The 27,240-nt window shown below is 49.2% G+C and overlaps 1 protein-coding gene and 1 pseudogene across 1 annotated transcript; one reads left to right on the forward strand and one right to left on the reverse strand.

Moving 5' to 3' along the window:
• Positions 1 to 27,240, reverse strand: part of LOC104656848 — a 180,008-nt pseudogene that overhangs the window by 8,020 nt on the left and 144,748 nt on the right.
• On the forward strand, positions 13,898 to 15,850 carry LOC104656849 (the record flags this gene model as incomplete). Its single annotated transcript, XM_030926269.1, is given in 4 exon segments — positions 13,898 to 13,927; positions 15,620 to 15,657; positions 15,659 to 15,729; positions 15,732 to 15,850. Coding segments are annotated over 4 exon segments (258 nt in total), but the record flags the coding sequence as incomplete, so codon positions are not given.

Below are 27,240 nucleotides of genomic sequence, written 5' to 3' on the forward strand. Positions count from 1 at the left end.
CCACCGCCAGAGCTGTCACAACAGGCTCCTCTCATAGAATAGACACCAGTACCAGGAGGGCCCCCAGCCCCCAGCTGACCTAGGTTACGCTGCTCAGTGGAGTCTTACAAATTTTAGTCAGCACCAGAACTGGACAGGTATAGCAGCCCCACTCCCTGGCCTTCCCAGTACATGTCACAGTTGAAGGTCTGCAAACGGCAACTTCCCTTACACGGGGCAATAGCCATGGAAAGGCACAGCCACAGAGAAGATGCCAGGGCAGTGCCTACCTATGCCAGCCAAGCATGTCCCACAGAGGTCCTGCGTGCAGCGACCACCCACAACAGCCAAGCACATCACACACAGAAGTCCTGGGTGCTACACCTTGTGCCATAGTGGACAGCACAGTCCCCAGAAGTATACTCTCCCCTTCTCCATCAGTAAGCCTTCTTTCTGGAACTGTCCCTAGGTAAGTTATTGGTAAATACCACAAGTGGTCAGTGGTCCCTTCAGAGCACTGGAGGTCTCAGCTGCTCCAGGGCTGAGACACCCAACTGTTCCTGGGAGAAACCCAAGCACCCCAGCCACAGTCCTGCCTCCTGGGACCCAGATGCATCTTTTAGCTCAACTGGTCAACCCTGCACCCACCAAGCCTGGCAGTTAATCAGAGACATCCCTGAGTGACCACAGGAGAGCTTTCCAGAACATGCTGCAAGCTCAGAGTGGAACTGGAGTCAAAGAGAAGCTAGCAAGCAGATTGGAGCCATGGCAGTGTGCCCACCTCTCCAGTGAGACACGGTAAGGTGGAGGAGGGTGCCAGATGGACCTCTGGGGAGATGGGATATCGGAAGCATAACACCCACCCCAGCAGTGCAGGTCCCTCCAGCCCTGCTCAGGAGTGTTAACACCCATTCCAGCAGTGGCAGTTTCCTCCCACACCTAGGGTGCATAAAACCCACCCCACCAGTGCAGGTCCCTCCCAGCCCTCAGCCTGGGTGCCCAGATGCAGCTCATCCACTGCCTGGCTGCAGCTGCACTGAGTTTTTCTTTTGCCCTCTCTGCGTGCAGTCCCCACCTGGAATGAAAGAGGCATCCTCCATGGGGCCAGGGAATGCCAGGAAAGAATGGCACACACCAGGAAGAAGCTCCAATCTTAAATCCCTTCCTCCAAGAACACTGTGGCCCAGGGGTTGGGTTCTACCAAACATTTGAAGAGTCTACCATAACTCTAATTTCAGAACCTGATGAGGATATTCTATGAAAACAAAATTATAAAAACCAACATACCTTATGAATACAGACAGGATGTATAAAAAAAGATCACACAAATGATAGGACTAAGAATAGATTGGAGAATGCAAGAAATTAAAAGAGCAATGTATTTCACCACATTAAGAAAATAAAGGAAAGAAAATCATGTGCTCATTTCAACAGCTCCAGAAAAGGCCTGTGATAAAATTCCAAACTGTTTGTGACGTGGGACGAAAGCCCCAAACTGATCATGGCCTCTAGGAAGCCTGGACAGAAGGAACACTGTCCCCAGGTCCATGGTCAAGGCAAGAATGCCTACAGGCATCCCCCAACAGGCACTTCACAAAAGAAAATATCCAAATAGACAATGAACACTTGAAACGGTGTTTCTCATCAGGAAAATGCAAATTACAGCCACCAGGAGATACACACCAGCACTTCTACCAGGATGGCTGGGAGAAGACAGGCTCTGCAGGCCCCAGCAAACACCAGTGAGGCTTCGGGGAAGAGCTGAAGATGCATTTCCCATGACGTGGATGAAACAAGTGTGTGTGCTCAAAAACAAGTACAAGGATGTTCAAGGCAGTTTTGTTCATAATACAAAAAATGACACAACTAAACTGCCCATCCAAAGGCAAATGAACAATTATTGAATGCAAATGGAATGCCGCAGTGAGTGTGCACTATGAACATGGGGGCTGTGCACCATAAACACGGGGATGTGTGGCATAAACACTGAGGGTGAGCGCTGGCGTGCAGGCCATGAAAACAGGGTGTGCGTCATAAAAATGGGGGTATGTGGCATAAACACCAAGGGTTAGCATCATGAAAACAGGGTGTGCGCAGTAAACATGGGGTGCATGCAGTAAACCTGAGGTGTGTGCAGTAAATGCGTGGTGCACGCGATAAACAGCGGGGTGCACACAACAAACACAGGAGGCGCAAGCAGCCTCGTGGAGGAGCCCCATGCATACAGTGGCAGATGCATCCAGCAACCAAGCTGGGAACATCTGTACCCAAGGCCTCCTCTAGAATCAGACTGTGCTCAGTCCCTTTCTTCACACATGGAAGCTTCTAGAAGACAGTACAGGAAGACATGTTCACCACCAGAAGACAACAGAGAACACACATCACACCATCATGTGATGCCACCACACACCCATCAGAGTCGCAGACGTCAGACCCACACACTGTGCACTGGCAGGGATGAGGATTCCCTGGTGGTTCTTGGGGCACACTGGCTCATCAACAGAAGAGTCTACAAATGCAAACATACTTTTATAATTTCAGTCCTCTATTATTTATGAGTATTTAGAAATACATTCTGTATACAGTGTTTGCACTGGAACACCATGCTACGCTCAATTATGGCCATAGCTAAGAAGGGAGAGAATGCCAACAGGAGCAAAATCCTGCAAGTCAGACACTGTGGAGCAACCAATGTCTCCCATGGAAATCTCAAAAGCCAAAATCTACCAGTGGAGACAGAAGTCAGGGGAGAGGTGACTTTTGCAATGGGGAACGTTACTGAAGGCCCTGAGGACCCTGGAATATTATATATACTCATCTGAGTGGTGATTATCCCTGGTTTTACAGATGAAATATCAGTTATGTGTATTCATAGTTCACTTCAAAAGTCCACAAATTTCTTTTTCACCTCCCAGCTCCTTACACCTCAAGGAGCTGTGCAGAGAAAAGTACACATGGGCAAGGCACCTGCAGGACACAAGGCTCACCCTAAGCTGCCTACACTGTGGAGTGTGGCACAGCCACCAGGAAGGAAGCTCCCATCAACCTGGTCTCAGAGTCTGCTGTGCCCCTTGGGTGAGACAGGCCCTGTTTCAGCCCCTCTGAGCTTTCCTCACCAGCACAAGAGGACTGTCAGCAGGAACCATGTGCACATGCTACAGAATGTTCTCACTTCCTAAATGCAAATACCTCGAACATTCAATCCAATCTTTATCAGGCACCTCCTCTAAAGCCCCAAGGATGACTAGATAGTGACAGTCATGTCACAAAGACCCTGCCGGGCCCTACTGGCCTGCTGGTCACCTGGCTTCTCCTCATGACACGAGGTAGGCTCTGCACACGTCATATGCAGATTCACCATGACTTTCACTTATGGGAAGCACACACAGAAGAAAGAGAAAGTTGTACTAACTCAGTTGTAGACCCCATCCCAAACCTGCTCATGAAACCACAGCCTGAGGTGGGACACACTAAGGCGCGGCCATGCACCTCCCAGCTTCTCAGCTAATGTTACTTCTGGAATACTTGTCTTGGGAGGAACGTAGCTCACAGTTCCTCACTTGCAGCACTGACAAAGCTACCTTTGGGGAGGGGCCTCAGTCCAGATGTAAGTCTGTAACTGGCACAGATTCAGGGGGTTTCCACTGAGACTCGCTGGAGGGTTCACATGCTCAGTTCTCAACTGCAGCCTCCATGACTGTGGGTGCCACCTCCAGCTTCTTGGCCTTCACACAGCTCGCCAGCTCTCAGTGGGGCTGTGAATGTGGGTTTCTAACAAGCCTCAGCTGCTCAGGTGACTCTGCTGGTCGGAGGACACACTTTGAGAACTACCAAGGGGAGCTCAGTTGTTTGTGAGGATGTCTGTGCTCTGAGTGGCATGCACGGAGCACAATGAGACAGGGTGACTATGCCATGGGGTGGAGATGACAGTGTTCTCTGTGGCCCTGGACCTTTGGATCAGAACACACTCAACGATGCAGACACCTGCTCATTCTTCCTGAAGCAGCTCTGTGGTTCTGAGATTCCGCGATCAGCAGTGGTAACAGACCATGTGCAGGATGGGCCCTGAGAGAAGGCCTGAGGAGGAGCCCTTTCTCTGACATCCCTGCCACTGTGCTCACTGGTGCAGCCAAAGGGACACACACAAGCTGTCAGGTCAGCATGGCATCAGGATGCACTGCAGTCATGAGCTCCATTTCCATCTTCCATGTATCTGTCACTGAGATCACGATTCTTTTGGAAAAATCTAAAAATATATTATTTTTGAAAACACAAAACTGTATCAGGAAAAGGGAGTTTATGGCAGAAAACTGAGCAGAAACCATTTCAGCCTGTGCCAGGAGAAGGCAGGTCAGATGTGTGCACCTGAGTTCTGGCACTCTGAGATCACTTCCTCTGTAAGGAATATAGTCTCTTCTGGTAGCAGCTGCAACCAGGAGTGCATCTTCCCAGGCATTCTATTTCAAGTTCCTGTGTTATTGAGCTAAGAAATCTCCACTAGGCCTGAGAAATCCCTACTCCCTGTAATGCATTTACAATTTGTCTGCCTCCATGATGAAAATGCCTGGCTTTACCATGAGTAATTGGAAAAAAAAAAAAAAAGAAAAAAGAAAACAGGACAGGCTGGGTGTGGTAGCTCACATGTCTTATACCAGCATGTTGAGAGGCGGAGGCTGAAGGATCACTTGAGCTAAGAAGTTTGAGACCAGCCTGGGCAACACAGTAAGACCTGGTCTACACAAAAAATATAGAAAGTATCTGGGTGTGGTGGTATCCTCCCATGGTCACAGCTATGAGTGAGGCTGAAGTAGGAGGACTGCTTGAGCCTGGAGTGGTGGGCGGGGGGCAGGGGGCAGTGGTGCAGAAGTTGCAGTGAGCTGAGATTGTACCACCACACGCCAGTCTGGGTGACAGTGTCAGACTCTGGTCTCAAAAAAAAAAAAAAACAAAAACAAACAAATAAAAAACCACACAACTGAATCCAGAACACAGCTACCTTTCTGGAAAAACCCAGAGTGAAATCCACACATCCCTCACAGCTCAGATGTGAAGAGAGCTCCCACATATAATATCAGGACCAGTTAATCAAGTCTCTTGTCTCCTTAAGCAAGAGAACAACTCAAAGCAGCTGAGAGCACATGTCAGCACTGGGGCTGCCTGCAATTCAGGATACCCTGCCTCGTGAGCCAACATAACCTGCTCTCTGTGGCTCTCCTGGCCTTTCTCACTATACTGCCTGGACTGCCTTCCTGTTAGTCCACTGATGTAGGGCTCCACCACGCCCAGCAGGCTGGTGTGTCAAGTGGCTCAGGGAACCACCTCCTCAATAAGCATTTCTGAGACCTGACCAAGAGAGCTCTCTCTTCCTCCTATTGCTTATTCATCTTCATCAGACCAGGCAGAGAGACGACTAGGAATGACAGATGCCACCTCACCATCAATGCCAGGGCCAGTATCTCCTTTCCCCACGTGCCTTCTGCATCCTACCCAGGCCACCACTACCACCCATACTCTAAAACCTGCAGGCACAGAGGATGGGATCCTCTATGAAGCAAAGGTCAGGTTCATTCAGCAGTCCGTTCATGCAGCCGCTCCAGAACTCCAGCATCAGACTCTCAAGAGCACTATCCAAACATCATTATACCTACAGCACAACCCAGGTACAGAAGCCGTAAAAGTAACCCTTTTACGGATGTTTTGAGGTCCTGGGACCCCCACCCACATCACCCATGTGAATATGACAGGGTTTTGATCAAAACACATGGCTCATGCCTCCACGCTCTCCAGGTGAAACCACACCATACATGACCTCTTTGGGAGACAGTTCTCAGTAGATGCATGGAGTGTGCTGAAGCCTAAGCTTGGTGGCAGTGGCAGGAGCTGAACAGGACAGGGGTTGGGCCTGGGCTGTGTGCACAGCATTCTGCACCATTGCAGAGCAGGTCTGCTCCCCATGAATGCTGAGTCCCAGGACCCAGCCCCATGCGATGAGGAAGATGAGACCAGGGTGGCAACGTGAAGCTATCCCAACACTCTGAGCGCTTAGCCACAAAAGAGCCGGAACCACCAGAAAGCATGACCCATCCTCGCACCTTTCTGCCTCACCGCTGAAGGCTGCACATTAGCACTCTGACCACCCATCTCCTCAGGAGCTCAGCAGGACACACCAATCCATTCACCAAACCCAGACACTCCATAGGCTTCACAAACACGCGACCCCACGTGTGAGCTCAGCAGTATGGTGCTGACCAACTACCGGCTTCATCTCGTGCTTTGCTGGTGGCTACAAGCCATGGTACCCACCCAGGTCTGCATACAGCATGAGGAGCTTGGGACAGAGCAAGTGGGAGCAGATACTTGGAAACTGCCCAGACATCAAGGGGCTTACAGCTACTGTCATTTAGTACCTGCACATGTCCCATGTTCACAAAATGCTTCACAATTAACCAAAAAGAAGTGAACTGAATCATCCCCATGTTGCTGCTGAGAGGAAGGTTGTCTTGATGTTCACATGTGGAATCCCTGCTAAGTTCTGCTAAGTTCACACCATACCAAACCCACATGGGCAGAGAGGTGAGCTGCAGCACAGCAGCACAGGAAGCAGCAAGAGGCCTCACAGGTAGTGACCTAGGGACCTGAAGGCAGCCCAGAGCAAGCAGCAACCAGGAACCACAATGAGGGGATCCCACCCACCAGGAACCACTGAGGGTTAGACAGGTCACAGGTGAATGGCCTGCCACACAGGCCAAGCAGGGAGGAGCAAGGAGGCAGGATGATCAAAGGATGACAGCGACAGGATGGCAGGAGATGACATGCAACCTGCACAGCACAACCGTGCCCCACCATTCACTTCACCAGACACTCATGTGCCTGCTGGGAGACAGGAGGATGACTCATGACAGACAGCTGACTTGTTGGCAGTCACAAAGAGGATACACGGCAAAGCCTGAACTTGAACCAGGATCTGTCCAAGTTCACAATCGCTGGGCACACCCCAGAGCTTGCGTGTCCCCCGACACTGCACGAGAGGAAGTTTGCACTTCCTAACACCCCAGAACCCAGCAGCACCTGCCAATACTGCAGGACAGGAAGTTTGCACCCCAGGAAACTGCATCACCCGCAACATTGCAAGGCAAGAAGTGCAAAATTCTTTGGAATCCAGGAATCAGCATTAACCACACAATAAAATGTGGTGGTTTGGATTTACATCTCATATTCCTATTCACAGTTAGAATAAACCAAAATTGGAAGCAACACGCCCCAGCACTGCTTGCAATCAGGATACCTGAATGTCTGACAGGCCTAATGGAAGCCGGGAGAGAAATCCTGTATTCCTGGGGGTAGAAACATGCAGCCACATTGAGATTCAGGGCAATTTCTATACATAAAGCTATTGTTTAACACTTAACCTTGGTCCCCAAATAACAAATACAAAAAAAGCAAGGCTACTTTTGGAAAGATCACTCCTCACCACCCTCTCCAATCCTGGCTGCAGACAGAGGTGCAAGGAAAGGGCCAGAGGGTGGAGAACAGGCCATGCGCGGGCAGCACCCTCTTCTTGCCTCATCCCCATCTGGGTGCGGTGAGCATGCAGGGTGGGAGAAAGAGGCAGTGTTACCTTTTTCCCAGTCTGCTTCTCCACCATGTCACTGCTGAGGGGAAGCTCTCCTGCTGAGGTGCTTTAGGACACCTGCCCTTGGGCATCATCTTGCTCCTCAGCCGATCTTCATTTACATGGCTGGCGCTTCATCATCAACCATCTGCTTCAAAGGAGAGGACACACAATTCACTGAATTCAGAGGCAGCACAAAACTCATCCACTCTCACATTGTACTCAACAGACTCAGTAACTGATCAAAGCAGGCAGCTGTTCTGATCAGGGCTGGGACCAGGCTCAGGAAGGACCTTCTCTGGATGTGCCTCCCATAAAGGGGTCACCAGCAACAGGAATGGCAGCTTTGAGCAGGAAGGAGAACAGAGAGGGGTCAAGTACTTCATGGTGGAAGAAAGGGACACGTGGTCTAGGGTGTGGTTGTATTCTGGGTGGCAGTCAGCAGCACATGGATCCTGGGTCCCTCCTGGTACAGGCTGCACCCAAAGTGGTCATGCACCACAAGGCAGTCCCTTCTCTGCAGCACAGGCAAGGTCGCAATACGCAGTGTAGTACCCCAGCCCTCAGGTCTGGCAGGTCATGTCCACAGCCCTCAGTCTCACACTCCACTCACCAGCTGGGAAGCTGCTCCTGTTCTCACCAGGCCTGTGCTTTCTGCACACCCAGTTCCCTCAGTTGGTGGGCAACGAGTGTCTCTGAGGAAGTCCTGGCAGCTGTGAGGTCCCAACTCCACCACCATGGAAGCAGACGCCCCCGCTGGGCTTTAGGCTCCAGCTCCTGGGTTTCCTAGGAAATCCGATGACACATATTGTGTTAATTAAATTTTATTTCTATTTATTAATCATGTTTTATTTCAGGAAATCTTGGCATCTTAAAAAGTTTCTGTCCAGGGAAAGACTGCCCCTCTCGGGGCTAGCAAATTCCCAGATAGCCAAGGGCCCCCACACAACCCAACCACCTTCTTACCCAACTCCACACCCAAGCCAAGCCCTGCCTGAAACCAGCACACAGCCAGGTACACAAGCCAATCCCTGCCTGAAACCATCGAGAGCCAGGTAATACAGGAAACTAGAAAGCATCCCTATAGCACAAAGCCTGCAAGAACTTTCCAAAGTAGCCACTCCTCAACTATTCGCTCCGCCCTGTCCCACTCTTCCTGCAGAAAACCCAACAAGCAGTGGCAGAGGCCTTCCCCAAGCCTCTGCTTCTGACTCCCGGCCACTGTGGTGTGAGGCAGCCCCTCTGTGACACGCGATACAAGCGCACTTCTTCCTTCCCAGCCTTGTTCTGGTCTCTCCTATGGTGGCACCAACTTCACCATTCTACACCCGGCCTGGACACTCTTAGAGCACAGGCCTCCTCCCTGCCTGGGGGCCTTCTAGGTTTGTTCACCATCACAGCCAGGTCTTCCAGGTGCACTTACAAGAGGAATGGGGGGAACACCTACACCCCCATGCCCAAAGTCACGGTCCTCCTGTCATGTCTTTGCCACATCATCAGTTAGAAAACATTTCATACAAACCAATCTGTGCACATGTCTCAGCTCTTTTCACCACAGAAGCACCTCTGTGCATGACCATTCTGGGAGAGGAAGTTTCTGCAATTCGCTCGCCTGTATTTACCCATTTTGCTCATCCACAAAGTGTGGCTTTTGAAACACAAGGTGCAGACACATCTGTGAGTGGCAGCTCCACTCTGAGCCTCTCCCACTTGTACCCCGTCAGTTCAAGGTTACACTGTGTGCCATCTGCCCCTGGACACAGACTTCGATGAGACTACAAGATGCTGCTCCTCAACACCATCTCACAACCTGCTTTGTGTTTCCAAAATAAATGATAAAATCCCACAAAGTGCTGTTTTGATATTTAACTGGCACAAGAACATATCTAAAGATATTCTGGTGAATAACCATCCACCAGTCCTGATGGCTGAGGCCAGAGATATTTTCTCTCTCTACCTGAATCTATGAATTTTACATTCTCTTCCAGTTTTCCACCACAAAACTGGAATATCTCAGCCTGGAGAAATGGCATCTCAGCACCTGACTCAGGGAAGGCTGTTCAAACTTATGGCTGTCTATAAACTCCGTGGTAATCTTTAAGTAGAAGTTTAAGGATTATCAGGAAGTAATATTTTTAAAACTCCAGACTGCGGGCTCTCAGGATGGAAAATGGGGTCTTCACCATGGTAGAGTTCACCGTCCTGATCTCGACGTGAGTCTATGGCCCATGGACACACCCAGAATAGCACTGGCGTGGTCAGGGTACAGACCTCACAGCCTATGGACAATGCCTGGGCCCCAACAGTGTGAGGACATATGACTTCACTCCTGAAACAAGTGATTCTCTCCATGTCCCTAGTCTGGTACAGTGCCCCAGCACCTTCCCCAATGGACCAGGGATCTGGGAGTCCACTCAGGAGGTGGAGGAAGTGGGTTGCACCCACCAGGCAGAATACTTTTCACAGTCTGTATCACAATGAACACTCTGGGGGCTAGGGAGTGTTGCCCCAGGTATACTCTGTGTTTTCTGGACAGTGTTTCTCTACCCACTGGCATGACAACAGCTAAGACCATCCTGGTCACGGCCCTTCCAGGACCCTCATGTCCACCTGGCCTTGGCTACCTGTTACCGATGGCGACATTACCAATGGCAGTGATGTTCTTGAGGCCCTGCAACCCCAGTCCTCACCTCTCCATGAACCACCACCCTCATCACAGTCATCGAGATAGGTGACAGCTGAGATGTGCTGCTGAAGCATTTGGGTGGCTGTGGATGAAGCTGGCTTGGATGTAGCTGCCATGTAGCCCATCCTACACCTCCCAGGACCTGTCTGTAGGCACCAGGCATGCACCACCCGGCCCACTCTTTTCCAATAAGAGACCAGATGAGGACAGAGGCTCTGGTTGCTATTGTTCTTTTCCAAGACTTGCTATCCCACTCCTCCCAGAAGCTGCCCTGGTGATGCCTCTGGCACCTCTGGCATCCACACTGCCCTGTGTTCCCTCTACTGGGCTCAGGACTTGTCATCCTCGCCCCTTGCTGTGAAATGGCAGAGCCAGCTGAGGACAGAGATACCGTTACTCAGCCATGTCAGTGACTTCTCCCAGGGGCTGCTCTGGAGTCACATCCACAGGCTCTGCTGACTCACAGGTGTTGTCTGAGAGTAGGGGCTGCTGTGACCCTCCCACACCTCCCTGTCAGACCTGTCACTTCCAGCAGTCTTTGAAGCTGGAGGTCCCCTTTTTAGACCATTCCACAGCTGCCCAGGCCTGGCCCCTGTGCCTTCTCACCACAATGCTGCATAGCTGACCACCCAAGAGGGGCTGCCAGGTCTCACTCCTGGGTGAGACTCTTCCCTGGAAGGTGACTTAGCTGTCCCTGCCTATACTCATTTTAAGTGCAGTCTCAGTCTCCCTCACTTCCAAGTTATCAAGCAAAGTCTATTTTAAACTCATGTCCCTTGAGTCAGCAGGAGAATGAAACATACCTGGGGACACTGGGGCTGACTCATGCCCTGTGCTGAGTGGCAGGGCATGGTCTGTGGGAAGGGAAACGCAGAGCCAGTGGCTGAAAAGCTGGACAGCACCTGGCCCTGACCAGCCCTAGGCCACGCATTCCCTGTTCCTTCACCTCCAGACAGCAACCCTCCCAGCTTCATGAACTGTTAGGGTCACTAAGAGTCCAGGGTGGCAAAAGTCCTCCACACAAGCCACTGGCATACTCTCTGATGCAGAAGGCACGGCGCCAACACTGTGGACTCAGGGAACTTGCGGATTACCAGGAAGCCTCACATCTGTGCCAAAATAACACACAACTCAGCCCAGCAGAGTGGACAGTGTCTGCAGCCAGCTTTGGGATTCAGGGCCAGCTGATGCTGGGAACAGCCGTCCTTGCCATGACCTCTCCACACCGTCAGAGGCTCTGCAGCCCATAGGGGCTCCACCTCCCCCGCCATGGGGCTCAAGACACAATCTTTCTATGGGGCTGGCAGGACAGATATGACAGGAACAACGATGCCCTGCTCCTCCCTGAAGGTGGCTTCAAGAGCACTCAAGGGAGAGAGGTACTGTCAAGACTGGCCCAGGGAAACCACAGGGCAGGTTTCCCAGCACCCACCACGTGCCAGCAAGCACAGAGCCTTCACCTAAACCATCTAGGCACCACAGCCTCCCCCTCCGCACATGCCGCAGCCCAACTGATATTCCCTCTGCTCCAGAGGAGATGCAGTGAACACCAAAGAGCCTTCCTCCAGGACCACCAAGCATGACACAGAAGGGGTTACACTGACTACTGAAAGGTCAGTTTAGCAAAAACCTCAGGAATTTCAGCCTATCTGGTCTCTTCAGCTGACAAGTGAAGACCAGGCACTGGTGGGGAATCCAGAGCTGCCTCTCCTGGGCTTCTAGGATCAGAGCTAGGAAAGCATGACCCTGAGACGCCTGTGGGACAGAGCAGGATGTTGGGCAGCAGGGTAGGGAGGGGGACGGTTGGGGGGTGTCTGTGGAGCAGGGTCAGGAGGGAGGAGCTGCAGGGGGGCAGGCTGCCCAGGAACACTCCTTGCCAGAGGCCTTGGAATCACCAGGGAGTTCGTGGAACATGGAGATTCACAGGTCCCCTCAGACCCTCTGAATCCAAACCTGCACTTTAATCATGTTAGGTTCTGCATCTGAGAAGCACTGTACAAGAAAAAGCTTGTAATGACATAATTAATTCTTAAAACTCACAGAAAAAAAGACTTCTTCGGGGCTGAAATTCACCTTCAATAAAGGGATGGAATGTAACTAGAGTTGACCCTTGAACGACCTGGCTCTGGGTTTGCACTGTGTGGATTCACTTATACACAGATTTTCTTCCACCTCTGCCACTCCTGAGACATCAAGAACTATCTCTCGTCAACCTCTTCAGCCTATTCAAAGTGAAAACAAGGAGGACAAAAGCCATTCGTGGAGATCCGCTGCTGTTAGCATGAGGCTTAAGCCTATTTTCTCCTCATGATCTTATAATTTTCACGTCTCTAGTTTGCTTCACCCTAACAGTAAAAGTACAACACACGTAACATACAAAATGTGTGACCATCTTTATGTGGTCAGGAAGGCTCTGGTCAACAGGAGCCTGTTAGTAAGTTTGGGGAAAGTTAAAAGTTACACACAAATTTTCAACCGCACAGGAGGTTGGCGCCCTCAACCACTGTGTTGTTTAAGGGTTTGTTGTAATTTATATTAAAACACCAAGCCCACTTCCACCTGGGTGAGTCTCTCTCCCTGAACATATGTGAGAATATTACTCTCCACAGACTCCCAGAGAGAAAGAGAACACTTCAAATTCAGATTTGTCTTCCACGGTACCGTGATAAAACAGGCCTTTAAGTATATCCTGGGCAAATGCTCCTCTACTTATAAAAGTTAACAACTCCACCAACCACTAGTTTGTTTAACAACCATTTAAATATTGAATGGTGCCCAAAGCCCCTTAGAAGGGATGTGACTCAGCCCCTTCCCCCTCATGCAGGCACTTGGCCTCAGAGGCCCAGGAGGAGGAAGGCGTCCTCACGCAGAGAAGACGGGAAGTCAGCGGCCAGGTGGAAAAGGGAGGGAAGCCCTTCAAGGGAAGCTTTCCAAGAACCTTCAATCCTAGCTCCAGTTCCAAAGACACTCATGATTGACAGGATCAAACACCAAAGGCCTGTTTTTGAGGGAGACACTGGGGAGGGTGGGGAACGGGGAGTGAGGAGTAGCAAGAAGCAGTAGTCTTACGTGGCACCAGGGGCTTGCTCCCACCTTGGCCCTGGGCGCAGCCCCACACAGTGATGAGGCCTGGCCTGCCTGCAGCACACAGCCATGCTCCAGATATCTTATCTTTATTTGAAGGGTTCTTTTGTTTGTTTGAAACAGGGTCTCGCTGTGTCACCCAGGTTGAAGTGCAGCAGTGTGAACATAGCTCACTGCAACCTCCACCTCCTGGGCTCGAGCTGTCCTCCGACTTGAGCCTCCCAGGTAGCTGGGAGTATAGGCCTGTGGCACCATGCCTGGCTAATTTTTGTATTTTCTGTTGAGTTGGGTTTCACATGCTTCCCAGCCTACTGTCTGAAGGATGCTTTACAGCAACTCCTGCCTTTTCCAGGTGAGTCCTGCAGGCTGTCGTGTCTTCTATGGAAAGGGTGGAATGCGCTCTCCAGCAGTTGCATCAGGAGTAGTGCCTCATGCATGCCTTAAAGGGAGAGAAGACTCCAATGGACTGAATGAAGGAAAAAAAGACAAAATGAGAAAAGTGCTACTGTGTGCAAAGCCCTTGAGTGACATACCCCATGACCTACAGCACTGTGGCAATCCCGGGTATGGAAGAGAAGCACCATTGACCTCTCACCTCTTACCATCTTAGTGGGCAGGGGGAGAGCAGCTGAGGACAAGGGTAAAGGCAAGGGCAGGGGGGCTGAGCTGAGGGCAGGGACAGAGTCGAGGGCATGGGGCCAGAGCCGAGGGTAGGGACACAGCCAAGGACCGGGGGGCTGAGCTGAGGGCAGGGGGGCTGAGCCAAGTACAAAGGCAGAACCAAGGGCAGGGGAGCTGAGCCAAGGGCAGAGGGGCAGAGCCAGGGGCAGAGCCGAGGGCAGGGGGGCTGAGCCAAGTATAGGGGCAGAGTCAAGGGCAGGGGCAGAGCTGTTGGGAAGGGGCAGAGCTGAGACCAGGGCGGCTAAGCCAAGGGGAGGGGCAGAACCAAGGGCAGAAGCAGAGCCAAGGGCAGGGCTGAGAGGCAGGAGCAGAGCCAAGGGCAGGAGCAGAGCCGAAGGCAGGGGCAGAACTGAGGGCAAGGGGGCAGAGCTGAGGGCAGGGGGGCTGAGTGAAGTATGGGGCAGAGCTGAGGGCAGGGGCACATCCGAGGGCAGGGGGGCAGAGCTGAGTGCAGGGGCAGAGCCGAGGGCAGAAAAAGAGCTGAAGGCAGGGGCAGAGCCATGGGTAGGGGCAGAGCCCAGGACAGGGGCAAAGCCAAGGGCAGGGGGCTGAGCCAAGGACATGGGGACAGAGCCGATGGCAGGGGCACCAAGCTGAGGGCAGGGGGGCAGAGCCGAGAGCAGGGGGCCTGAGCCCAGGGCATGGGGGCAGGGCCAAGGGCAGGAGCAGAGGCGAGGGCAGGAACAGAGCTGAGGGCAGGGGAAGAGTCGTGGGCAGGGGTAGAGCCGAGGGCAGTGGAGCTGAGCGGAGTGCAAGGCCAGAGCTGAGAGCAGGGTCAGAGCTGAGGGTAGGGGGGCTGAGCCGAGGGCAGGGGGACTGACCCGAGGGTGGGGGACTGAGCCAAGGGCAGGGGGAGCTGAGCCAAGGGCCAGGGCAGAGCTAAGGGCAGGGGCAGAGCTGAGGGCAGGCACAGAGCTGTGCGCAGGGAGGCTGAGTCAAGGCATAGAGGCCCTCACAGGGCCCAGGCCCTCCCATCCACCACCTGACAGAGTCCACATTAGCGTTTCTATCCAGGCTCCACAGACCCTTGCATGTTCTGAAGAACCCTGCCCAAGAGTCCAGCCTCTCTCCTCCCCCTCTTCAGGGCCACACCAACTGTGGGGTTCCAGCTATTACTTTGTGGAAAGGGCTCCTAACATGGATGTTCTCCCATGTTAGTGACAGGAGCTATCACTTTGTGGAAAAGTGTCTCACACCATAAGTCACGCTGGCCAAGGCCAGGCAGGCACCAGACATCATAAGGTAGAATCTCTTTGCTATGGTCTGAATGTTTGTTCCAGCCCCTCTCCCACACCTCAAAATTCACAGGTTCAAACCAAATACCCATTGAACCCAGCTAATTTTTGTATTTTTAGTGGAGTTGGGGTTTCACCATGTTGGCCAGGATAGTCTCCATCTCTTGACCTTATGATCCGCTTTCCTCGGCCTCCCAAAGCGCTCCCCACCCTCTGTGCTCCAAGGCACACAGGCTTTCTACTGCAGTCCTGTTTTCCACTTATATTTTCTGTTATCACAGGGTGAACAGTAGCACAAAGAGGGCATTCAGCATCTCTGTCCTCTGCTTTGGCCCCTCACACACATGCTTGGTCACTAGGATGTGGAACATACAGAGAGAGGCAACACAGACCACCCGACAGGAGCATGGACACAGGAGTTGGGGCAATGTGGGCACCTCACAGAAGAGGGAAAACGCAGGAGGGCGGCACCTGGGCACAAAGTTCTCAACTCCGTTAGTTAGCAAGAAAACGCAAACTAAAACCAAGGTAAGTGTGAGGGTTATTATTGAGTGTCAACTTGATTGGATTAAAGGATGTGAAGTATTTTGTCTGAGAGTGTCTTGAGGGAGTTGCCGAAGGAGATTAACATTTGAATCAGTGGACAGGGAGAGGCAGACCCACCCCCCATCTGGGTGGGCACCATCTCATCAGCTGCCAACACAGCTAGAGTAAAGCAGGCAGAAGAAAGCAGAAGGACTGAACTGACTGAGTCTTCCAGGCTCCATCTTTCTCCTGTGCTGGATACTTTCTGCCCTCAAACATCAGACTCCAAGTGCTTCAGCTTTTGGACTCTTGGACCTACACCAGTGGTTTGCCAGTGGCTCTCGGGCCTTCAGCCACAGACTGAAAGCTGCACTGTCATCTTCCTTCCTTTTGAGGTTTTGGGACTCAGACTGGTTTCCTGGCTCCTCAGCTTGCAGATGGTCTATTGTGTGACTTCACTTTCTGATAGTGTGAGTCAGTACTCCCAATAAACTCTCCTCCATATACATATCTATCATATTAGTGCTGTCCCTCTAGAGAACCCTGATACACACAAGTACTGCTGAAGAGGTGGAGCAAAGGAAACTGATTCATTCTCATCAACGCCAACTCACTCATCTGGCAATGTCTACTTGTACTGAACACAAGTGTGCCCTACAGCCCAGCAATGCCATTCTGGACACACACGTCCAAAAGAAAGGCAGGCACACACATGAGAGACATGCACGAAATGTTTCACAGCAGTGGGGTTTGCAGCGCATCACTAGGATGTGAGGACGGAAAACTACACAGCAGTAGAAGTAAACACATCACAACGTGAATCAATTTCACAAATAATGTTGAGGAACCCTGCCTCTACGAAAAATTTGAAAATTAGCCGGGCACTGTGGTGCACACCAGCAGTCTCAGCTACCCGTGAGGCTGAGGCAGGAGGATCACTTGGGCCCAGGAGGTCGAGGCTACAGTGAGCCAAGATCATGCCACTGTACTCCAGCCTGAGCATCAGAGCCAGACCCTGTCCCTATCTCCTGTCTTCTCTCCATCTCTCCCTCTCTCTCTCTCTCTCTCTCTCTCACACACACACACACAAGAATAATGCTGGGGACAAAACACATGATATATTTATGTAAATTTCTGAAAACAGCAAGCTCCAGTATTTCAAGTATGCATACATAGTTGAAAAGATATCATCGAAGCATGGAAAATGGCTGCTTGGCCTAGAGGAAGGAGGGTCATTGCCCTGCTAAGCCCCACTGGGACCCTCAAGGGCATGAGCATGACGAGGCAACAGCTTGAGGCTTCCCAGCATGTCAGGCAAGCCTAGCTATAACCAGCACACACTGCAGGGCACCCACTGCACAGTACAACAGGGACCTTGGAGCCTCACAAGGAGACACACAGCTCCGTAAAGGCAAAGGGGAAAAGGAGCAAGGAAAACACTTCTCTTACACAGATGGCACCAAGATAAAAACTAAACATGATAAAGACAAAGAAATGTAGGTGTGCATGTTAAAGGTACAATTGCATAGCTAAAAATCATCACGGCCATAAGGCAGGAATGTCAGATGGAGGATGAGTCAGCAGATACCCTCCAAGACTTGGGAGTGTGGAAATAAACACACGGAAGTGACCAGCAGAGAGAAACATGCAGAGGAGAGGGGTCAGGTCAGGGTTGTCACGCACCACTGCTGGGAACACAGAGGAGGATGGCCAGAAGGGGGCACAGCTCCCTCCAGCCCCACCCTGCAACACGAGCTGCATACCACCCAGCAACCAACCACCCATGAATCAATCTGTCCCCAAAATACACAAATAGGGCCAGGCACGGTGGCTCACCCCTGTGGTCCCAGCTACTCAGGAGGCTAAGGTCGGGGGTCATTTGGGTCCACGAGTTTGAGACCCGGGCAACGTAGGGAGACCTCATCTTTACAAAAATATCAAAAAATTAGCCAGTCGAGGTGACGTGCACCTGTAATCCCAGGTCCTTGGGAGCCAGAGGCGGGAAGACCCCTTGGGCCTAGGAGGTTGAGGCTGCAGTGAGCTGAGATTGCACAACTGCACCCCCACCTGGCTGACAGAACAAGACCCTGTGTGAAAAAAACCCAAACCCCAAACCAAAAAAACACAACCAGGACATGAAAAGGTGCTTGGCCCAGAGCAGTGCCCCACAGCATCTCCTAAGAAAGGGGCTGAACACAAAGCCCACCCACCATGGGCTGCTGGTGGCATCTGGGCACATTTGCACGTGGGGCTGATAGTACAAATGAGGTTCCACAGACACATGACCATGTGGAGAAGCAGAGAGAAGCGGGTGCATCAAGAAGTCTACAGAGGAACACCTACGCTTCTGATAACAGTAAAATATGTAAGGCTGGCTCGACCAGCAATCAATCAATGTCACCTACCATGCCAATAAGTTAAAGAAGAAACATCACATAATCCCAATTGGTGCAGAAAATCATTTGATAAAATTCAAAACTCATGATAAAAATTCCTAGCAAAACAGGAGTGTGGAGAAACATCCTCAACATGATAAAGGCCATCTACCAAGAACTCAAGGCTGACATGATCAAGAGTGATGTACTAAGGGCTGCAGATGGAATGGCACACAGGGCAGAAAGGAAGAAACGGAATAAAACTGTCTCTCTCTGAAGACGGTGTAAGTATCCATGTCAAAAATCACAAGGAATCTATGAAAAATTCCAAGAAACTTTATTTAATAGTTTAGCAAGGACATAGAATCGAAGATCCACACCCATCCTATTTCTAAATGTTAGCAATAATCATATGAAAACAAGAAATAAAGACACAGTACCATTTACAGATGCTCCAAATAAAAATAAAATGCTTAGATTCAAATGGAACAAGACTAGAAAAACTTGTAAAGATTTTAGGAGAAAATCTTTAGGACCTAGGGCCAAGAGTTGTTAGACACCAAGAGCATATTCCATAAAAGAAAAAAACTGATAAACTACCTCGACAAAATTAAAAACTTTTGCTCTTTGAAAGACCTAGTTTAAAGAGTGAAAAGACAAACTGCAGACAGGGAAAAATATCTGCAAATCACAAGTCAGAGAGTAGGCTTGTATGTAGAAGAAAGAAATATCAAACAACAGACATTAATTAGAAAATAAGAGAAATAAGAGAAAAGACAGAGATATTCAGAAGAGGTGCACATGGTGAACAAGACATGAGAAGACACTCGACATCTTAAGCCATTAGAGAAACACAACTTAAAACCACAGTGAGATATTACTGCACACCTATCAGAACAGCTAAAATACAAAATACTCAAGGATGCTAGAGAGGATGTAGAAAACTGGAACTCTCTCGCTTGTTGTGGGAATAGGAAGTGTTACTGCCCTGGAGAAGAGCAAGGCAGACTTACGAACCTAAGTGTGTTACCCCATTCAACAACTGCCCCCCAGGACATTTATCCAAGAAAATAGAACCTCATGTGCACACAAAGACCTGTTCATGAATGTTCATAGAATTTTTATTGGTAATAGACTATAGGGAAAACCCTTCAACGGGTGTTCCAACAATGTCCTTCAAACTGGGTTTTGTTCACATCATGGCCTCCTCTCAGCAATAAAAGGGATGGCTATGGATACACCCAGGAGCACTGGTGAATCCGTAGAGGCTCCTGCTGAGTGGATGCACAAAGACCATCTCACAGATCACTCCCTGTGGAACCCACTCCCATGGTTTCCTCCAGGACAAAACCACATAACCAGTGTGGAAACAGGCTAGGACTCCATGAGGAGGGTTCATGTCTGTCTACGGCTGTCGAGAAGGCTCTAGGACCAGGTATCCAGGATAACACGGGGGGATCTGAATCAAGTCTGGAGAGCAGTCGCCCTATCTTCCAATGTCATGTTCCTAGCCACCAGAGGAAGGTGGGGAAGGGCACATGGGATGCTGATATCTTTGTAACTTCCTGTGAGAGTCTGTAATGATTTCACAGAAGAAAAGAAAAAAGGGGGAAAAAACACAAACAAGGAGTATAAGAAAACTCCCATGGGTGATGGAAATATTCTGTACTTTTATGTGATAATGTTTCCCCAATGGTATACATTTCCCAAAACCCAATGAACTATACATTTAAAATGGGTGAATTTTATAATATGTCAGTTATAATTCAATAAAGCTGTTAAAAAATTAACTAGTAACAGAAAAAACATGTAATTTCCATAGAAAGACAAAAGGAATAAAGTAAAAAAATACATATGAGGTAGATAGTAAACTTCCTTTCATAAACTTGTTTTGTGTATTTGGCTTTGGAATCATGTATTTTACACCATTTAAAACATTAAATATAACGGGCATGGTGAATCCCAGCAGCCTGGGAGGCCACGGTGGGCCGATCACTTGAGGTCAGGCGTTCGAGACCATCCGGGCCAACATGGTGAAACCCCATCTCTACTAAAAATACAAAAAATTAGCCGGGCATGGTGGTGCGTGCCTGTAATCCCAGCTACTTAGAAAGCTGAGGCACCGGGAGGCAGAGGTTGAAGTGAGATGAGATCACACCACTGCACTCCAGCCTGGGCAACAGACAAGAGTGAGACCTTGTCTTAAAAATAAATAAAATAAAATGTAAAAACATAAATTTTTTTTAAATACTCAAATTAAATATACATATATTAATAAAGTTTAAAATGATTTAAATATATTTAACATTAAATATAAACATTTAAAGGACTTAAAGCATTCAATATAAAAATACAAAAAGCAATCTCTATAACTTCAAAAAGGAAGAGGAAGCAATACTCTTAGCTGTGTGTCCAGTCAGGGGCAGGACACAGAAAGCATTTATCAACAAAGACCATGTAGCCAACACCACACCAGAAGCATTCCTGACACCACACAGCTTCTGGGTGGGCGGGAAGGCTCAGACGACCTGGCTCAGGATATGAGTCATGTGCTAGTGAGGCCAGTGGAGAGGGAAAGGCTGCTTTCCAGGTGGCCACTTGCACACGGGAAGGGCTACTGTTGGCTCTGGCAGAAGGCCCAAATTCCTTGGGGCACAGACAAGGCTATAGATGTGTGGAATGTCCATAGGGCTGTGTGAGGATCCTTGTGACATGGCAGCTGGCTTCCACAGTGCAGTGACGGGGTGGCGAGGAGGAAGCCACGGCACCTCTGTGACCTAGTATTGGAAGCACGGGGGCTGTGTGAGGGTCCTCATGACACGGCAGCAGGCTTTCTCAATACAGTTATTGATGGGGTGGCGCATAGGAAGCCGCAGCACCTCTTGTATCAGAAGTCCCACAGCTTCACTTCCACCTCATCCTGTTCCTTATCAGCGAGTTAAAACATCCAGCCCACACTCGCCAGCAGAGTATGGTGTTCCACCTTCTGAAGGGAGGCAGATCAAAGATTCTGTGGACATTCTTTAAACTATTCCACCAGTGGCTTTTGATTAAAACTTGGTAATGTGACTGTATAGTTCTAGTTAGTGTCATATGCCCTGAGGACAAAAGTTAAAATTTTAAAAAATATTATAAGCAAAAAAACTTCTTATTGTCTTTTGCTTTTTTGAGACGGAGTCTCACTGTGTAGCCCAGGCTAGAGTGCAATGGCACCATCTCGGCTCACTGCAACCTCTGCCCCCCAGGGTTCAAGCGATTCTCCTGCCTCAGCCTCTCGAGTAGCTGGGATTACAGGTGCACGCCACCGCACCTGGCTAATTTTTGTAATTTTTGTAGGGACGGGGTTTCCCCATGTTGGCCAGGCTGGTTCTCAAACTCCTGACCTCAGGTGATCTGCCTGCCTTGGCCTCCCAAAGTGCTACGATTACAGGCATGAGGCACCGTGCCTGGCCTGATAAAATACATTCTTAATGTCAACTTCATTTGTTTTTTTTTACTCTATTATGAGGCTAATAGAAAAGTAAAAATTAGATGCACAGTTCACATCATATACCTAACTATCAGAACAACTCTATGGGACAGAAGACCCCAATCTTTGACAAATGGGAAAAAACACCAGAGAAAAGAGCAAAGGGAGAATTTACAGATTAAAGACTTAAAAGACATCAAAGAATCTTAGTGTATAGACCCTGTCTGGAAACCACTTCAAACAAAGAACTGTTGAAAATGGCACATTTAGGACAGAGCATTTTGATACCACTGGGTGTGTAGTGACACTAAGGAAGTTTAAGGCACCCACCGATTCAGTGAGCTAGAGATATTTATAGATAGATATTTAGATACAGGGTCTCCTCTGTCACCCAGGCTGGAGTGTAATAAAACAATCAAAGCTCCCTACAGCCTCAAACTCCTAGGCTCAAGGGATCCTTCTGCCTTAGCCTCCCAAAATATTGGGGTTACAGGCGTGAGTCACCACACCTAGCCTGTGTGCTATTTTTATTGTTATTTAGTGTAAGATATGGTGATGCTTTTGAATGTTTTTGGCGGATGCAATGGTGCAGCCTTGGGTTTGGTTCCGGGTAACGGGCTGGGATGGCTCCTGCATGTGGGCCCCACATGCTGGGAACTGTCATCATCACTATGTTCACCACACTCTCTCTTAAGCAGGGCACACAACCTTTCAATAAAAATTTAAAAACTCAGTAGGGTACAGTGGCTCATGCCTGTAATCCCAGAAATTTGGGAGGCTGGGGTGGAAGGATAACTCAATCCCAGGAGTTTGGGACCAGACTAGGCGACATGGCAAGATCCCATCTCTCTCTATAAAAAAAAAATGATAATCTTAAAACTCAAAGACAAAATGCCAGATGCTGCAGAATGTGTCAAAGAAATGACTTCCTTACGTATTAAAGAATCCCCATAAAAAAAGATCATTTCACAAGCAGTCTATAAACACTGAAACAAACAAAAAACTAAAAACCCAACTCATGAGAAACACCTCGTGAATGTTCTTCAGCTCTGTGAGTCCTGGGATGGCCCCAGCACCTCTGGTGGATTCAGAAGGAAACAATGAGTTCCCAAAGTCCTGGAGGACAGAGATGCCTTACAGCTCCACACGTCCTTCCACACTGGCACCACCTGCACCTGCAGCTGGGGAGGTATAAGCAGCTCTGGGGAGAAAATGACCTGCAGCCCAAGAGAAATGCAAGAAAACTGAGCCTCATCTGCTCACTGATTCTCATCAACTTCCTCTATAAAATGACAACAAAAACATATTCTCTTAAAGGATTTTGTGGGGATTAAATGAAAAAGTGCTTTGTAAACAGTAAAGCACCATCTAAATCCAAGTTATCATCACTGTAATGGCTTTAGAAAAAAGGAGAGGACAAGCACAAGGAGAAAGGTGCTGAGAGACAGGTGGGGCTCTCCCTTGGGCCTGTTCTGCACTGCCCTCTCTGCCCTGACCTCCCTAGTTTCACCCTCCACATTTCTAAGGAGGTTATCCTGGTACAACTGAGAAAGAAAGTAGTTTACTTAGAAATGTCCATTTCTTTCCTTTATGCCCCTCCCCCCCCCCTTTTTTTTTTTTTTTGAGACCAAGTGTCGCTCTGTTGCCCAGGCTACAGTGCAGTGGAGTGATCTTGGCTCACTGCAAGCTCTGCCTCTCGGGTTCACGCCATTCTCCTGCCTCAGCCTCCTGAGTAGCTGGTACTACAGGCACCTGCCACCCTGCTCAGCTAAGTTTTTTGGTTTTTTTTTTTTTTTTTTTTTTTTGTATTTTTAGTACAGGCAGGGTTTCACTGTGTTAGCCAGGACGGTCTCGATCTCCCGATCTCGTGATCCGCCCACCTCAGCGTCCGAAAGTGGCTGTCCTACTGTTCATATTTTTTATTACTCCTTAGGGCTGCTTTGTTTTTTAATGTAAGGGTCCACAGTTGAGAATGTAATTACAAACTTGAGAAACAAGAGCTGCAACAGAACAGAGGTGCTGCCCCATGGTTCTCAGCCACTTTCCCATCCCGCACACCTGGGCGATTTGACACATGGTCTCCTAGAGTGACAGAGAACCACCAGGAAACAAGGGTCCCCTGTGGGGCATGCAGAAACACCTGCCCCTGGTCTGAGGTCACTGGACTCAGTGCCCAAGCTCAACAATGCTCTGGAAACTCTAGTACAAAGATGCAGTACTGCATCACAACTTTTGGGTCATGCCTAAGGTCAATTCCAGAATAATTTTAGTGTGTTAAACAGCCATTGAAAATTTAAAAAAAAAAAATTTATTTTTTAAAGCACCTTTAGTTTCACAGCAAAACTGAGCATAAAGTACAGAGGGTTCCCTTGAACCCTGGGCTGAGGATCTCCACGACAGCTGCCATTTGTTATCATCGCAACCCCACTGGACACAGCATCATCACCCACAGGCCACACGACCTCAGTGTCCACCCGGTGCTGTGCAGTCTGTGGTCGGATGAATGTATCCTGACGTGGACCCACTATTGTGATAAAATACAGAGTAGTTTTACTGCCCCAGGTTCCCCATGCTCCTGCTACACATTTCTCTGTCCCCTCCTTTCCCCAGCCCCTGGCATCACTGATCTTTGTGCTGTCTGCACACTTTTGCCCTTTCCTGGATGTCAGAATCAGAACCCTAAAGGTGTAGTCCTTGAAGACAACCTGCTTTCCACTCAGGCCTGTCTTCTCAGGTCTGGCAGCTCATTTGTCTTTAGGGCTTTGTAATATTCCATCACTTGTATGGACTTTGGTTGATTGATTCATTCACCCCACTGCAGGACATCTTGGCTGCTTCCAAGTTTTGCAATTATGAATAAAGCCATTTCGTGAAAGTGAAATAACACAGAACAGAAAATATTAGGGGCACTGCACACATCATCATGGAAAAAGACAGTATTATTTTGTATGTTCCCAGTATGTGGGTGTGTGTTGTGAAACAGAGGTAAACTACTTTTCTCACAACTGGAAGCAGTCAGGACAACTCAAATGCCAGCCTAAATGGTTACAGCCCTCAATTTGCAGTCAGATACATCTAAGTTAAGTTTCTTAATCTATAAAATACAGAAATAAGGCCAGGTACAGTGGCTCACGCCTGTGAAACAAGCACTTAGGGAGGCTGAGGTAGGTGTATCGCTTGAGCCCAGGAGTTCAAGACCAGCCTGGGCAACATGATGAAACCCTGTCTACCATGATGAAATCCTGTTTCTACAAAATAGTGATAATAAATAAATAAATAAATACCTAGGCTTGCAGCCCAGGGAACAGAATAAGACACTGTCTTTAAAAAAAGAAGGAGGGCTGGGTAGGGTGGCTCACGCCTGTAATTCTAGCACTTTGAGAGGCCAAGGCAGGTGGGTCATGAGGTCAGGAGATCAACACCGTCCTGGCTAACACGGTGAAACCCTGTCTCTACTAAAAACACAAAAAACGAGCCAGGTGTGGTGGTGGGCGCCTGTAGTCCCAGTTACTTGGAAGGCTGAGGCAGGAAAATGGTGTGAACCCGGGAGGCAGAGTTTGCAGTAAGCTGAGATCACGCCACTGCACTCCAGCCTAGGTTGTTAAGATCACAACCACTGTTTCTTCTGCGTGGTGGAAACCCAGCACTTTAATGAGACATGAGGTTAAACTGATGGTTCGTAAGGAAGGGAAGCCAGCTATGCGCACCACTCCCACTGGACGGGCCACGACAGGAAACACAGACACTAGGACCCAGCCTGTCCTAAAACACGCCCTACAAGGAGTCCCCACTCTCTATCTGCTTCTAATGTTCTGACTACATGAGAGATGATAAAAGGGTTTCAACACAAGTGTAACATTTTAAAGATAAAGGAATGTCTTTCCATTAGAAAACAACTGCAGGCTGGGTGCAGTGGCTCATGCCTGTAATCCCAGCACTTTGGGAGGTTGAGGTGGTGCATCACTTGAGCTCAGGAGTTGGAGACCACCCTAGGCAATGTGGTGAAACCCTGTCTCTACAACAACAATAACAAAAAATCAGCCAGGTGTGGTGGTGCACACCTGTAAGTCCCAGATACTTGGGAGGCTGAGGTGGGAGGATTCCTTGAACCTGGTAAGCAGAGGCTGCAGTAAGTTGAGATCACACCACTCTGCTCCAGCCTGGGCAACAGAGTGAGACCTTGTCTCAGAGAAAAGAAAAAAAAAAAACTGCAAATTAAAATGTCAAACACACAGATTAATAGATGAAGCCCCATGCCCAAATACTCCCAGGGAAATGTCAGAAAGGAGAAGACTTCAGGTGGCTTGGAGTCCTCAGCACCAGGTGACCAAGCACAGCTGAGCACTGGGTCTCACTGATTTGTCATCAGACATTCATTCACAGTTTTCGTTATTCTTAACTCTACTACACAATATATGAACATGGTCTAAGCAATTCTAACCATGCAGACGATGTGCAGGTCTTTCCTCAGTGGAAAGCAAGCTTGCCCAAGTTGCACAAGTGGGGCTGCAGTCAGAAATGCCTGTTCCTCACCCTCTGTTCTCTGATGCTGTAACTTCATTCTACTGTGTGTGGATTCCCTCTCTATGGGGACCATAGCTCCTGGGTTGCAAGCACCTGCTGAGAATGAGGGTCCAGCTTCAAAGCTCACTATCCCATGGGTGACAAATAACATTGTGACCTGCCTTCCATGTCAGCTGGTGCCACTATCACAGTTGACTCCCTACACATCAGGACCACCATGTTGCTCTGTCACTCAGAAGCCCTAGTGCCCACTACTGTGGCCATCCCAGGATGCTGGCCTGTAAGGCGCCCAGGACACTGCCCCAAGCACCCAGTTTCAGAGGGTGTGACACACCCAGACCCACCCTCACTATGCCAGGGAGTGGGACCTCTGCAGCCCAGCACATATGCTCAGGACGTGGGTCTCTGTTAGTCCCTCCCCTACCAAGTCAGGACAGCCATCTGTTTAAGGGGATGTTGACAAATACCGACTACCTCCAAAATTAAAACATTGGTTTCAAAAGGGCCTGAGTGGAAATCCTGAACATAATACATACATTGTTTTAAATAAATAAATAAATAAATAAACAAACAAACAGAGTCCAGATGGGGTATACCCCTGTCATTCCAGCAGTTTGGGAGGCCGAGGCAGGCAATCACCAAACCATTTCAGGAATTTAGATGAACCCTGAATTTATTTAGAATGGGTTATTATATTTTATGATTTCTACACAGAAAATATTTTCTAACCATATCAAAAATTTGTTGTTGTTGTTGTTTGTGAGATGTAGTCTCACTCTGTCGCCCAGGCTAGAGTGCAGTGGCGCCATATTGGCTCACTACAACCATCACCTCCTGGGTTCAAGCAATTCTCCTGCCTCAGCCTCCTGAGCAGCTGAGACTACAGGCATGCACCACCATGTCCAGCAAAGTTTTGTATTTTTAGTAGAGATGGGATTTCACAACGTTGTCCAGGCTGGTCTTGAACTCCTGACCTCAAGCAATCCACCCACCTCTGCCTCCCAAAAGTGCTGGGATTACAGACCTGAGCCATAGCACCTGGCCTTGTAAAATTTTTATCAAGAGATCTT

The sequence above is a fragment of the Rhinopithecus roxellana genome, chromosome 22 (assembly GCF_007565055.1).
Source record: "Rhinopithecus roxellana isolate Shanxi Qingling chromosome 22, ASM756505v1, whole genome shotgun sequence".
Lineage (NCBI taxonomy): Eukaryota > Metazoa > Chordata > Mammalia > Primates > Cercopithecidae > Rhinopithecus > Rhinopithecus roxellana.